This window comes from Antedon bifida, chromosome 5 (genome assembly GCF_963402885.1).
Source record: "Antedon bifida chromosome 5, ecAntBifi1.1, whole genome shotgun sequence".
Taxonomy (NCBI): domain Eukaryota; kingdom Metazoa; phylum Echinodermata; class Crinoidea; order Comatulida; family Antedonidae; genus Antedon; species Antedon bifida.
In genome coordinates this window covers 9,963,549-9,978,076 of record NC_136230.1, presented here as the reverse complement: position 1 = coordinate 9,978,076, position 14,528 = coordinate 9,963,549, and the positions used below count along the sequence as shown (strand labels likewise).

The following is a 14,528-nucleotide window of genomic DNA, read 5'->3' as shown; positions in this document are numbered from 1 at the left end:
CAATCAGATTGTATACAGTAGAACCGCTATTAAGGAGACACAACAAAATTCCGCCTTCTTATATAGCGCCTAATACATTGTTTCTAAGTGCTTTACACACAAAAATGATCCATTAAATATCCTAAGATAAGCAAAAATGAAGAAGAAGCAGAGAAACCATTTACACTGCTCCGTTCTCCAGCACTTTGAAGCTCCCATATGACAGCTAGCCAGAACAGAATTCACAGGAGCTCGAGTGAAAAAGGCATCTGTCTATAATAGGAATGGCCCCTCAATAGGGGTTATAGCCACGGCCACAGTGTTAAATCAATTGCATTTCACAGGCATGTGTCCCTTTAATAGAGATTCCCCTGAATAGTGTCCAAAAGGAGGGGCTCTACTGTGTTCATATATTTGTTTTGATAATTATGGCCCAATATAAATTTCAAATTTTAAATTTATGTAAATCTCTGCAGCCAGATTTTGATTTGTGTGAATCCTTTTCCTCCCTTCACCTTTTTCAATTTTTTGATATTTGTAATTTTCTTTCTTTACGTTTTCTTTGATGGTTTGCATGCTGTTTTTGTGCAGTGTTTTAAGTATTACCGCATTTAAACTTTGCTTCGCGACTCAGCAACACTTGGCAGAGCTACTAAAAACTTGGGCAGATCCAGGATTTTTTAAAACGTCTGTCAAAAATGGATAAAACATATTTCATAATTTTATTTTATCTGTCAAAAGTGGGAAGCGTGCACCCAAAATGCTATCCCTGGATCTTTGAACCCCTGCAAATTTTGCGTGCTCATTTTTTTCTAGGTTTTTGGTAATTTTCAATTATACATAGTACTAAATCTATTACTCCAAATTGAAATAATGTAGTTTTAAATTATTAGCAAACTGATATTAGCAAATAATAGTTCAGTATTGATAATCAGAAAGTACTCTTTTAAATGTTAGTGTCTTAATAATCACTCATCAAACACTCAGACAAAAAATAAGTAGTTAAATTAGAATATTAAAACATACAATAAATAGTATATTTAGTCAATAACTGTGTGCATTAAAAAGTACTTACAAATTATTTTTTTAAATATGTATGTTTATTTTTGCATTTTGTAAATGTAAATCAAATATATGATGATATAAAATATTTTTCTAATCCAAATGCAAAAGTCAAAATGCAGTACTACTATCAAACTTTACTATATGGTATGGTATATAGATATATGGTGGAGGCAGTTTGATATAGATAGATGTAGCTAAGCATTAAATGCAATATAAGGATCGCTTAAAACGCTAATATTCTTTGCTGTTCTCAGATTAAGATTAGAAGGCATATATTGAGAGGTACGAAAGTTTCAACTTTATTATCTAAGCCAATGAATCTGCACCCAGTTTTTATGGTGGCATGTTTCATGTTCATATCCACCTCAACCATTAATAAATAATTGATGTCCTATCATTACGTTAGACAATACATAAAAAATCGTTTTTCTATCTGAAATTGGATCATGGTGTAGGGAAATATACGCCCTTGAACTAGATAATAAATGTTAGACTTTAAAGAGGATAAAAGTGAAGTTTATGATAATGTATTTCACATTGTCGATTTACGCTTATGGGGTAATCTTCTTTAGTCTGACAAATATTTGATGAAATATAATTTACAATATTAGGAGAGTATAATAATAATGATTCTATCGCCCACAATTGCATGCGAAACCAAAGTAGTATTTTAGTCACTTAATGTTCCAAATTTGGAAACTATATGTGGAAAAGTGATTTGATTTCATTGATTTTAACTAGACTAGACTTGAATATGCATACAGTATTTCTGAACAAGATATCCAGTTGAGAATAATATGAAGTACATATTAACATTCCAAAAACTCATCAGGAAAAAAGTGTAAATTTAATAGATAATAATTAATACACATTTGGTTCAATCAATGGTAACTTGTATATTATGAACATATAATCTGGATAATTTTTATTATTTAATATTATTGTCATTGATAATTATTGCTACTAAGATAATTAGTTTTTATTAAAAATTGAATTGTTTATTTGATACAATTTCCCCTTGGGTACTGTATATAAGACATTTTAGATTCTATGTTTGAATAGTTTTTAAAACTATTGTGTTAAAATAATTATGATTATGATATTTTTACTCAGTAAATCAATCAAAACACCATAAAGCCAAACTAATCAGTCCGTAAAAACAACAACATATAATTTTGCCTTCTATGCGTGTTAGATAAATTTATTTTTGAAAATCAAATATTGTGTTATATTTCGTATAAATTTATTTTACTGTAAACCAATTATATAGTTTATTTAATTAATGTAAGTAATTATATATTTTATATTATAACCTCATCATACCAATTATTACTCCATGATCGTACAAGCTAAATCGCTGTTTCCAATTAGACTGTTACAGTACTGTAACTATGATGATACTGTAGTTTCACTTTTTCATGTCCCCTTAATAGGGGTGAAATGTCCCCTTAGTTGTTGTACAAAAAATATCATATATAAAATACTATTGTGATGTCACAAAGATAACTGTATGGGCCTTGTTCAGACTTATTTATTTACCTGGACAAGTTTGCTTCATGGACTAATTATCGCTAACTTTGGTGGATAGATCAACAAATTAACCGAGTAAATAACTAAGCCTGAACGCGGCCAATGCTTGTCATAACCTCTGCTCTGCTTAATTTTTTCAGTTTTCCTTTCACTTGCTATATTTCTTTTTGTGGTGTGTAAGGTATCGAAACAGTACTTTGATTGTTAAAAGTCTTCACATCCTTTTTAAAATGAAACAGAAAGTGATAAATAAAAATAAATAAAAGAAACAACTTATGATATATCTAGTGTGTCTTAAGTATGAAATGTCATACTGTAAATTAATTATTGTATTACTGTTAAAAAAATTCAAGATCCCAGGTTTTCTTTTAATCATAATACACACTACTTTAAATGTATTTATGTAATATTTAAAAAGTCTTGCTTATTTTGAATAGTTGATTTTAAACCTATTGATGCATGCGTAAGTGTTTTTGATTTGTTGGTGAAAAAAATATTTTTGGTTAAAATATATATTACTATAAAAAAAATGTTGTTTCGTTATGATTTAGTTTATTGGTGTATTTTCATTTGGTTCTGCATGAATAGATACTTTAATTTATATTTCTTTTTTTATGTATTAATTGTAGTATTAGATTTATATAAATACACATTTTAATATCTAACACACAGTACAATTTGCAGTTTTACATACATGATTATTACAAAAAGGCATATTAGACTGGTCTGTTTTGATCAGGTCTCTTCCTACTTTTCTGTATGAGCAGTGCGAGTAGATGTCTGTCCCTTGAGCAAATTTGAGGTCCATATAGAGTGCCCAGTCTAGTATGCCATTACAGCACCATTTGGTGGTTTTGGTATACATAGCATCATATAACTGATGCTCTATCAATATTGTTCTAAATTAGAAATGAAAATGCTAAGTGAAACTAGAACCTTCACCCCAGCAGTGGTCCGTATGACCTTTATTTAATTTACATATTTAGTTATTAGTTTTTCAACACACTGCTATGTTTTTAATTCACACACTGCTTGTAGCTTTCTTCTTGCTTTTAAACATTCATAATATCAAATCCACTTCAGAATTAATCCCTTTACATCATGATTGAGCCTAGCATCATCTCATGCACAACTTGTTTTTAATCACATATTGCTATTTTCATTTATCATGTGAAGTGACAATATTATTACTTTGAAATGTAAATCATCCTATTTGAACATTAAGATTATTATGATTTAAACCATATGTGATTATGATTAATGATTATGATGATGAAATCTGATGATGATTATTATTATGGGCTGTAATTGTTTTTATTTTTGTCTAAAACATAAGCAACACGTACTACACATAGTCGGTTGTTCGAGTTGAGAATATCCTTTTCTCATTCTCATACATTTCTTCATATTGACTGTTTATAATTTAATTAATTTCAAGTATATCTATCCAATATGTATATATATTTAAATGTGTACACTGTATTAATTATCACAAAGAGAATAGTTACACTAGTATTTGATATTAAACCTTAGAACATAGCGTAGCTGTAGAATTAATCCAACTAAATGCAATTATTGCTTAAAACACATTTTAAATGATTTTTATCAAATTCCTCACACGTAGTCACATGATCACATCGTTTCTTTGTATCTTTCACAGAGATGCCACACAGCGAGTGAAAGAACGACGTGAACAGTACAAGAAAGTGAAAGCCCACGTAAAGAAAGACGACGGACGAGTACAGGCCTACGGATGGAGCTTACCAGCCAAGCATCAACCACCTTCTAAGAGTGTTCAGCCACCCGAGGCTAACAGAGGATGTTTAGTTGGTGTCCCTGTTCCAGTGTTTTGTAGGCCTCTGTTAGAAAAGGAACCTGGAACAAAGGTAAAGAATGCTTTCTAATTTATTTATTTAGTCAGTTCGTTTTGTATCATCGATAATTATTTTTACACCGTAATATGTATAGGTTATATTCAAAATATTAAGGGGAAACCTTTGAGACAAACAAAAATCCATAGTGTGTATTGGCCCTTGTTCGTTTCCCAGGAAACCCCTTAATAGGGGTGTCCCCTGAATAAGGTTTCCCCTGATTAAGTTTTCCCCTGATGAAAAAGGTGTCTCTTGAATTAGGTGTCTCCTGAATGAGGTGTCTCCTAAATGAAGTGTCCCCTAAATGAGGTGTCCCCTAGTAAATGATGTGTCCCTAGTGAATGATGTGTCCCCTAGTGAATGATGTGTCCCCTGAATAAAGTGTCTCTTGAATAAGGTGTCCCCTGAATAAGATGTCCCAAAGGAGAAGTTATTTTTCTTTCCAACCTAAAAAAGCGATAGTATAACATTTTTTTATAGTTTTCATTTGTTCTATATATTGTTAATTATTAACGTCACATTCCATAGATGCCTAAAGTTGTATCGCATTCCAAAATCTTTTTCTTTTGTATAATTTTGGAAAACTTCTAATGATTAAAAAACAATTGCAGATTTTCATTCAAGTTTTTCCTTTTTTTTAAAACTTGTTTCAGATATGGTGTGCAGCGGGGGTGAACCTAACTGGTGGCAGGACTAGGGACGGTGGCTCTATTGTAGGTGCCAGTGTCTTCTACTCCTCCTCAAACCTTGAGGATGGTCAGAACCCCTCCAACATGTCTGGAAGCGAGGTGGATAAACTAGACGAGGAATTGAAGCAAGCAAAGAAAGAGCAAGAGGAATGTCAGAAGAACAACCTGTCATCCCTGGTCTGGATCTGTACAAGTATCCAGTCGGTTGCCAAGGTGACAGTCGTGGATGCTAACCAACCTCAGAATATACTTGACGCATTCCCAGTTAGCGAGTCGTATATACTGTGCATTTGTAGTGTACCAGGTAGGAAACAGTTAAAGTAGTCATGGTAGAACTTTCAATATTGAAATAGCAATCGCTAGTACAGTACTTTAATGACAGTTTAGCCAAAGCAAAGGGTCACCAGCCTATGCAGGTGCTACCTGTCAGAAAGGATCTAAATCTCACTCTATACATTTTTAATCAAGCAAAAATAATGTTCATTATCAACCAAAATAAGCGTATTTAATAATATACCAATTGCCTCTGATACAACTTTGTTTTTTTGTTAAGCTCATGTATGTCTGACAAGCCTTCCGATCAAGCATTAATTATGATGCGGTGTGAGGTTTTCCTTATAACAACCTCTTAGCATGTTGATCATGTTAGGCACTTTTTCTGTGTCTGCAGAGATTCAATAATTTGTATTTTTAATATAAATATAATAAAACTATTTAAAAATTGCTATGATCTTGGTAAAGGCACTATAGAAATGTATTATTTAACTATTTCACTTTTGTGTATACTGAATTGTAATGATAAAATCATGGTTCTTTATTGATTTGCATAATTTTTCCATACAGGTGCTCTTGAAAGTGACTACCCAGCAAACGATGAACCTGAAGCAATGGTTGATGATGAAACAGACGGATCATCACCTTCACCTGATGGAGAAAAGTTTGGTACTGTTACTATGGTAACCGTCAGTGTGCCGTCAACTCCCAGAAGTAATACTCCGTCATCCGACAGGGGTATGCCACTACGAAAAAATTTATTTCAACTTTGGTATTTTTGTAAATTTGAGACACAATTTGCCAAGTAACTTACAGGGGTCGATTGGTTAAGACATTTAAATGTCCAGTGTACACATATGTGGCTTGTGTGCCTTAAAATAAACCCATCTGCACTTGCCTTGGTTCTGTAGAGGTCTTAATGCAAATTTCCTCAATTGAGGTTAAATTATTTAAAACAAACAAATGAACCCATTGTTTTTACTCTAATCTACATAAATCCTATCATACTGTGGAACTTGCGCCATATCATGAAATTCAACTATAATAAAAATGTTTAAAATAGTATGTTGGTGATTAGATGATACAATGTTTTTTCTTTTGACTGAATTTTAACATTTATATCTCATTTGAATATTAGCTGATCAAGTGAGTATTGCAAGTCATGAGTTCAAGGCAGAGGTCGGCGAAGCTAACCTGAGTACCAACATCACATCATCAAAAGATGCAGAGGAAGTGTTACGGCAGGCTGTTGTCAGTGCACCGGCATCATCTCAGATCGGCATGGAAGGAGTAGTGTCAGAGAAGAAGATTCTATCGCAAAATGCCAATGATAGTGATTCAGATAGTGAGAGTGGTAAAGGAATATGTCTTTACTTTCTGTTATATTTATAGATGAAAAAAGAAAGAATGGAATGTCACAACTATTCAGTGTATTTTTATGACCTCTCGATTTCTTTAATTATTTTCTTATTTACACACTTTTTAGATTTAGTCAATCATGTAAATACATGGTATTTTTTCTAAATAATCATAGATTAATATTCAAATTACAAACCGTCTTTGTTTTATTATTTGGTGCTGTACCCACTTATTGCCTTATTGGTCTAATATTTATGAAAATCAAATCAAAGTTTTTCACCAATATATCAAAGTTAAATGATACATTTCATATTTCATTTCATTTATTTATCGAACACCAATGATATTAATAATTTTAATATCAATACAAGGTAAAGTGAATGAAGGTAACCTAAAAGAGCAAAGCTCAATCAAGTTGGTCACCCAAATAAATAAAAATAAGAAATAAAATAAAATTAGAGTGTTGAGTAAAGAGTGAAAACTTGATTGTAGTAACATAACATTGTTACCAAATATCATTATGATATTACAATAGTTTTCTATTTAATATTTGGCAAATAAATTTATATCTTGCATTGTCAGATGTACAACCAGATCCTCTTGGTGTGAGCTCACTACAGAGTGAAGCTGCCAAGAGAGCAAGAAGTGCCTCTCAGGATGCCAGTGATCTGCTCAAGGACGGTTTGTCTGTAGTACAAATGGAGAATGACTTCATGTATGTGGAGGCTGAGAAGATGAGTAGTGTGAAACCAACAATGTGGCTGGGAGGTCAGAACGGATGGTGAGTTTAATTAAATAAAAGAAATCCTGGTTCTGGCACACTTGCAGGAGTATGGCCAAAACTGCATCACTGTGTAAGCTTTGGCACTGTCAACTTCATGTAATTTACTATCTGCTATCACCATGGTTAACTGTGCATCTCGTTCCATGAGCTGATAATAAGACAATATTAAAGAGCATGGTTGACCTTACTGAAAGCCACCTCACAAAATATTGACCATTGGCACCGTCAATATAGAAAATACTAATTTACAATCATGGTCGAAAGCTTTAATAAAAATAATAATCTTTTTTTTTTGGATCAAAAGCGTATGGAAACATACTCCCTTAACACTTTGACTGCCAGAGGTTTTTCCAGTTAGAAATTGCCACCGCCAGCGTTTTTAGCACAATTCGATGTTTTTATTAAAGCTGATTGAAACTATGTATGTGATCTGATTTATATGTGATTTCGACTAAAATAATCATAAAGATTTTAGCTTATAATGGTACCAAGAACGATTTTCAAATCGAAATATGTAAATCGTAATAGTAAAATAAAAGTAACCAACTTTTTTAGTTTTTCGTAGTTTCGCGCAAGAAAGTCGAGATATTCGCGATTTTGTGCAAGACATCACAATATCAAGATGAGATCAACAAACAACGAAAAAGTTACTTACATGGCACCGATAGGCCTATAAAAACAAGTTATCACTATCGAAAAATGTGTTACATTTTATAAATCATAAATCTTACATCAATGTTTCGCCAAAATCCACATAGTAAAGACACCAGGCCTAGTTAACCAGGCCTAAAGTTGGTCCGGAACCGTTTTACGACTAGGCCTAGGCTAGCCTAGTACTACTAGGTAACCTAGTAAACTGATGATAATATCCATACCATTTCTAAACAAGTTTGTTACGTGAAACTCGGTCACTTAGAGTGAAACACCAAAACAATTAGAGTATACATACAATAATAAAATTAAAGACTTCATATTGAAAATGACTCCGTTATTTTTTATTCAGATAACAAACAAACATGCCAATCCACAAAAACCTTTGTAATGCTTCGGCGGCATAGCTAGCGCGCGACCGATACACAATGCGCCAAGCCATCGCTCTACGCGCTACTGTGATGCGCAGTGTATGTTATTTCGACAGGTACCATTTTGACAGTCGTTCGTAACCAGATTAGTTACTTTCAAATAGTAAAATATTGACGCTCCAGACCGAATATAGTGTCCATATTTATAGTATATACCAATAATTACCCTATCTACCGGATTTCGTAAAAAAACGCGAAACACGAAGATCTTCGTGTTTGGCAGTCAAGCGTTGTGTTTCCAAACACGAAGATCTTCGTGTTTGGCAGTCAAGCGTTGTGTTTCCAAACACGAAGATCCTCGTGTTTGGCAGTCAAAGTGTTAAGGCAGCGCAAAGTTGTGTCTTGACCTATTTGTAAGGTTGACATTGACGACAGCCTCATTCATTCATTTAATATAATATTCAGACTAGACCTGAACTACACTGCAGTTTCATAGTAATCTGGTTGTTGGCTGGGATAATGCAATGCAATTCGACTCTTTCACAGATGATTGAATATGATTATTTTCCAACATATAATATATTTATTATGAAATTGTATTACATAAATCTGAGCTTGGATAAGAGTTTTTCAATCATAAGCTTACAGTATAAATGTGTGATGCTTAGAGTAATAATACCATTTTCTGCATTTTTCAGTCTGTATGTACACTCTGCAGTATCACAGTGGAGGAGATGTCTACACACACTCAAACTTAAAGATTCTATTTTGTCCATTGTGTATGTAGTTTTTAAAAATATTTTTCCCCAACGTTGTTTACATCACATAATTGCATATATTATACCAACATATAACTAAACCAATATAGCACAACATGTGTAACTTTATGAGAAAGTGCATCTCAGTGGCCTGTGTAGAGAACATCTGTGAAATGGTGGTGTAATAATGTAAGCTAGGCTGGCCTTAGCTATCCTAGATTATGACTAAAAATAGGAGGAACTAATTTGATAAATTGTGAATTAAAACATTTCCGTCATCATTTTAAAAACACCTATTGTTAGGAAATGTTGTATTTGTACTAATATCTCTTTGGTCTTTCAGATATGTTAAAGGTCGTGTATTTGTTGCAATAGCAGATGGAACTATAGCAGTATTCCACAGATCTGCAGGTAACCAAGACATTTAATGTGTTCATCAGAAAGCACTCTCAGCACTACAGTATTTAATTCAGTACTCCTAGGAAAAAATATTACTAGGCTACTAAAAAAATTCACTCATGCATGCAATTTAAACTAATAATGTTTATTATCAGTTACAAAAAATGCCTACCCTATTTTGGATCAAATTGGGTTTGCCAGCTTGGGCCATATACAGTTTTTTTGTTAGGTGTAATCTTTTCATTTACATACAACTTTCTAGTTTGGTATTCTTTCCTAGATTTTGCATAGACCATTTTGAAGTTTTAATATAAAAAAATGAAAAAAAAAATAATAATTTCACTTTTAAAAAGACAAATTAAATGGTTAATTTTAACCAAAACCCCATTGTCTGACAGTCATTTTGGCTATATTTTCCTATAAATTACACTTTTTTCAGGTAAATAATTTTTTCAGATCCAATTTTTGATCAGAGTGATAATAATTTAAAACATTAAAATGGCATATTCAACAACAACATTTTTAAATAAATGTCAAGGGGCAATATATCTTGAAATAAATGAAATTGTTATTTCAGATGGACAATGGGATCTAAGTAACTACCATCTGCTAGACTTAAGCAAACCAAATCATTCTATTCGCTGCCTTATGGTGGTTTACGATAGAGTATGGTGCGGAGTACGCAACAAAATTCACATCATTAATCCACTCACATTGAAAATTGAGGTAAGTAAAATTTTGACCACATTGAAAATTGAAGTTATCTAAATTGTTTTTATCCATGTTGATGCGGAAGATATATTCAACAAGAAACAAAGTTTTTTATGTGTCATCTCCTACTTTTGATGATTTTGTGCAAAATAACCCATTAAGGTATCAATATACTGGGATATCCAGTGGCGTAACGCAGAGGCCCCTCTCTTAGGCACCCTAAGTGGCCCTACAACGCTAGAGGCCTTGGCTGTTTTTAGCCTTTTTCGACATATTTTAATGCATGTTGTTTCCTTTAGGGCCCTGTATTTAGCCAGTTAGCTCTCATAGCCGTTGCACCACTGGGGATATCAATAGTAATACAGATGGTGTATGACCCTTATATCAAAACCTACAAGCCCATTTTTATATATATTATATATTTACTTACTTACTTCCTTATATAGTTTTCCCTATTGAGCTCCTAACAGCATATTTTGACCTGTCAATTTCATATTTTAAGCCTTAAATAATTTGGACTCCACAGTAAACTATACACAAGAAAACTGTTCGCCAAGATAGACTGTGATTTTCTCTCTTTATTCTATTACTTTTTTTAAATAGAAATCCTTCGACGCCCATCCACGTAAGGAAAGTCAAGTTCGGCAAATAGCTTGGCAAGGTGATGGTGTATGGATCTCAATACGATTGGATAGTACACTACGACTTTACCATGCACACACATGTGAGCACCTTCAAGATGTTGATATTGAACCATACGTCAGTAAAATGTTAGGTAAGACCAGTTCACTTTGATGTAAATGTTGGCAAATAACTCTTGTCTTCCTTACAGCATAATTGGACTGAATTGCGCACAGGTGTGGACGATACACATAAAGTGTCTTTGTGCAGCCAACAAACAGTGCTACATAGTCTGTCCATAATGATAAGCGTTGAGATGGACCAGTATACAAACTGAACTTAGGCTTACTCCTAAATAAACTGAGCCTATAACCCACTAAATAATCTTCCCACCATAAATGATCTAGGCCTTAAAAGCTGGGCCCGAACGTATGTTGTCCCAAATGTCTGTTTGTTTCTACTTCATGTTTTGTTGTATAGAGCAATGAAGCCATTCGGCCTAATGTCCTCCTTGAGCACATCGCATGGTGTTATTTATGTACAAGTGGACTGTTCCATTTGGGATTATGGTTTGACGTCATAAAATTGCATTTGTAAAATTGAGAATTCATAAAATTGAGTAATTTGAAGGTTTTTACTGTACTTTAATGTATGTTTTTAATTACACTTTGTTTACAGGTACTGGAAAGCTAGGTTTCTCATTTGTACGTATCACCGCCTTACGGATTGCTTGCAATAGATTGTGGGTTGGTACTGGAAATGGTGTCATTATATCAATACCTCTATCAGAAGGTAAGTTTATTCGTATTATTTTATACTATAATATACCCTACAGGCTACTTAAGTGCTTTATAGCCAGAGCAAAATGCACATGCCCAAATACCCAAACATTTTTTATTCCCCATTGTTTAGTTAGTGTAGACAGGTTTATTTTAACAAAAAATCAACTCTTCCAAACCAGAAATATTTTGGTTGAGAACTAAAAAACCAGAAATTTGGGCCAATTCGTTTGGGGGAGTTTACTGTAGTTTGCATTCTACTTTCTCAAGACAATGCATTTGGAGAGTTTGCCAAATATGTTCTAAACCATTATTTTGTTAGTACCACTGTGCTAACGTCATGTGCAATAACCATACGTTACAGCAGTGTTATTTAAAACAAGACTTCAGCAAGCACTAGCCAACCATGTGCTAAAAAGTAAATAATTATGTACTTTAAACATTTTTAGCAACAAAATCAACAGCTAGTAATACAGGGGTGCGCCCAGGTGGCGTGATCCGTGTGTACGCAGACAGTAACAGCGATAGTGTGAGACCAGGCAGCATGATTCCTTACTGTAGCATCACCCAGGCGCAGCTCTCCTTCCACGGACACCGTGATGCTGTTAAGTTCTTTGTTGCCGTTCCAGGTATGTAGAAATGGTTGGTTTTCAAAGGTAAAAACATTGTTTAATATCACGAGTGTTTTACAAGAAATTGCTGCAGACTACTGAAGGTTTTGTACTCTGTGAAGAAACTCAAACACAAACTTCATATTTGCCATGAAAATCAATTCAGCTTTGAATAATTTCATCTAATGTAGTAATGCTATGAGGCCAGACCTCCCAACTGTCCCGATAATGGTGGGAGTCTTTCATTTGTTTAATCTCCTACTAAAATATAATTTCTTCCGATATTTTCGATAAACATAAACAAATGTCCCGATAATGACGTAAATCTCCAGATATTTTATTTCATGTCCCACTCTCCTCTAAAATACAATATTTTCGACATTTTCCACCTTTGGTTCACCATGAATTACCCATGTTTACTATTATAGATGCCAATATTTTTTAATAGCGCCCTAATTACAGTAGTTTGATGTAATTTTCAAAGTATTATAGCTTATAGCACACTCTATAGTTTGCTTTCAAAAATCCTCCTGATATTTAATTTTGTCTGTGAGCCCACCAAAGTTAATGTCCCCATGAATACAACTTACCTGGTTAAATAACTAAGCCTGAATGGGATGTCTCTGTGTGTCATGCTTTGCTTAGCTGGTTCTCAACTACTCATGCCTTCTTTTGTTATTTGTTATGGCATGTGGTACCACATGCCATAAATAAATAACATAAGGCTATATAAATCATTAGGCTATGTAACTAGGAGATACAACTTTCTATCTAATAAGCATATGCTATAGCACATCTAGTGAGGTGGTCACATATATGCATGTTTAAACTGTTTGTGCTACATAGTTATCATTTTTCTCTTGTGTTTTCAAATTGAATGGTTGTGAGGTATCAATACTACTAGTAATTGAATTGTGATTGCTAGATGACTACATTCAATTTAACATTATACTAGTGTTATATCTTAATACAGTTGAACCCCTCCTTTGGGACCCCCTATTCAGGTGACACCCTACTACTAGGAAACACTTTATTTCAGCCAGCCCAATTGTGTCCAGATTTGGGAAAGTTGACTGTAAAATATCCTTTGCTAAAAGCTACTTATTGCATAAAACCCTTTTAATTTAGTAACTACTCTACTGTTATTCTGAAATTCATTCATTCTTTGAAATTGAACTAAATACTGAACATATCTATCAATTCATGTGTAAATGTTAACATCATGGCATGTGAAGTATATAGAGACATTTAATTGTTCCTGTTTCATTCTTAATAAATACCTTGCTATTAAAATCATTTCATAATATAATTTCCACATGAGCAAACTATGAGGTGGTGCTGCTGATAATTTCACTATGCATAGACCCTATAGGTCCATGCCTAGACCCTATAGGTCCATGCATAGACCCTATAGGTCCATGCCTAGACCCTATAGGTCCATGCATAGACCCTATAGGTCAATGCATAGACTGTTATTTGTTTCCCTGTGTTCACAAAACTCAGAAAATGAATGCATCAAGTTTGCTGAATAACTTCTGCAAAATAAGTGTCTACAGTTTGCTGTAATTGTTTACACTAGCAAACTTTGGAAAACTTTCCTTGCCAAACTCAGAGTTTGCTTCAGTTTGTAAAGTAATGTTTGCTAGTGTAGACCACAGGCAACAATCTTGGGTGTATCATCTTTGTCTATGGGAACATTGAATGCTATATCATGAATAATTTAACCCATACCATGTAACAATAAGGCTCTTAATTCATATCTTACAAATATGTTATATTAGAATGCATTCAATATATACTTCTTTGCTTTTCTTTTTCATTTTTTTTCTATTTCATTAGCTCAGGGATATTACCCTGGTATTTTGAGTAATAAAAGTAAGTTGATGCAAATATTATGCTTACCCATAACCTCCTAACACATTGGTTGATGGTAGCTAAACAATTTTTGCTTCTTTAAACATCTTTTTTCTTGCTTTAAATTTCCAATCACAAATCACGCCCGTCGGAAGTAAATTGAGAATGGCCAGACCATTTTGAAATCAACTCGCACACTAATCTAACACTGAATGTGCGATAT

The 14,528-nt window shown here is 33.4% G+C and overlaps 1 protein-coding gene across 6 annotated transcripts in view; it reads left to right on the top strand.

Annotated features, from left to right (window-relative positions):
• The window catches only part of LOC144842623 (C-Jun-amino-terminal kinase-interacting protein 4-like), a 64,805-nt gene that overhangs the window by 36,342 nt on the left and 13,935 nt on the right, over positions 1 to 14,528 (top strand). For all 6 annotated transcript variants that reach the window (XM_078699086.1, XM_078699088.1, XM_078699085.1 and 3 more), the window contains 11 exons: positions 4,235 to 4,460; positions 5,099 to 5,438; positions 5,978 to 6,145; positions 6,546 to 6,761; positions 7,349 to 7,547; positions 9,271 to 9,351; positions 9,674 to 9,741; positions 10,307 to 10,455; positions 11,044 to 11,215; positions 11,740 to 11,853; positions 12,290 to 12,469. In XM_078699086.1, the coding sequence (XP_078555212.1) occupies positions 4,235 to 4,460; positions 5,099 to 5,438; positions 5,978 to 6,145; positions 6,546 to 6,761; positions 7,349 to 7,547; positions 9,271 to 9,351; positions 9,674 to 9,741; positions 10,307 to 10,455; positions 11,044 to 11,215; positions 11,740 to 11,853; positions 12,290 to 12,469 (1,913 nt within the window). The remainder of the gene's footprint in view (positions 1 to 4,234; positions 4,461 to 5,098; positions 5,439 to 5,977; positions 6,146 to 6,545; positions 6,762 to 7,348; positions 7,548 to 9,270; positions 9,352 to 9,673; positions 9,742 to 10,306; positions 10,456 to 11,043; positions 11,216 to 11,739; positions 11,854 to 12,289; positions 12,470 to 14,528) is intronic.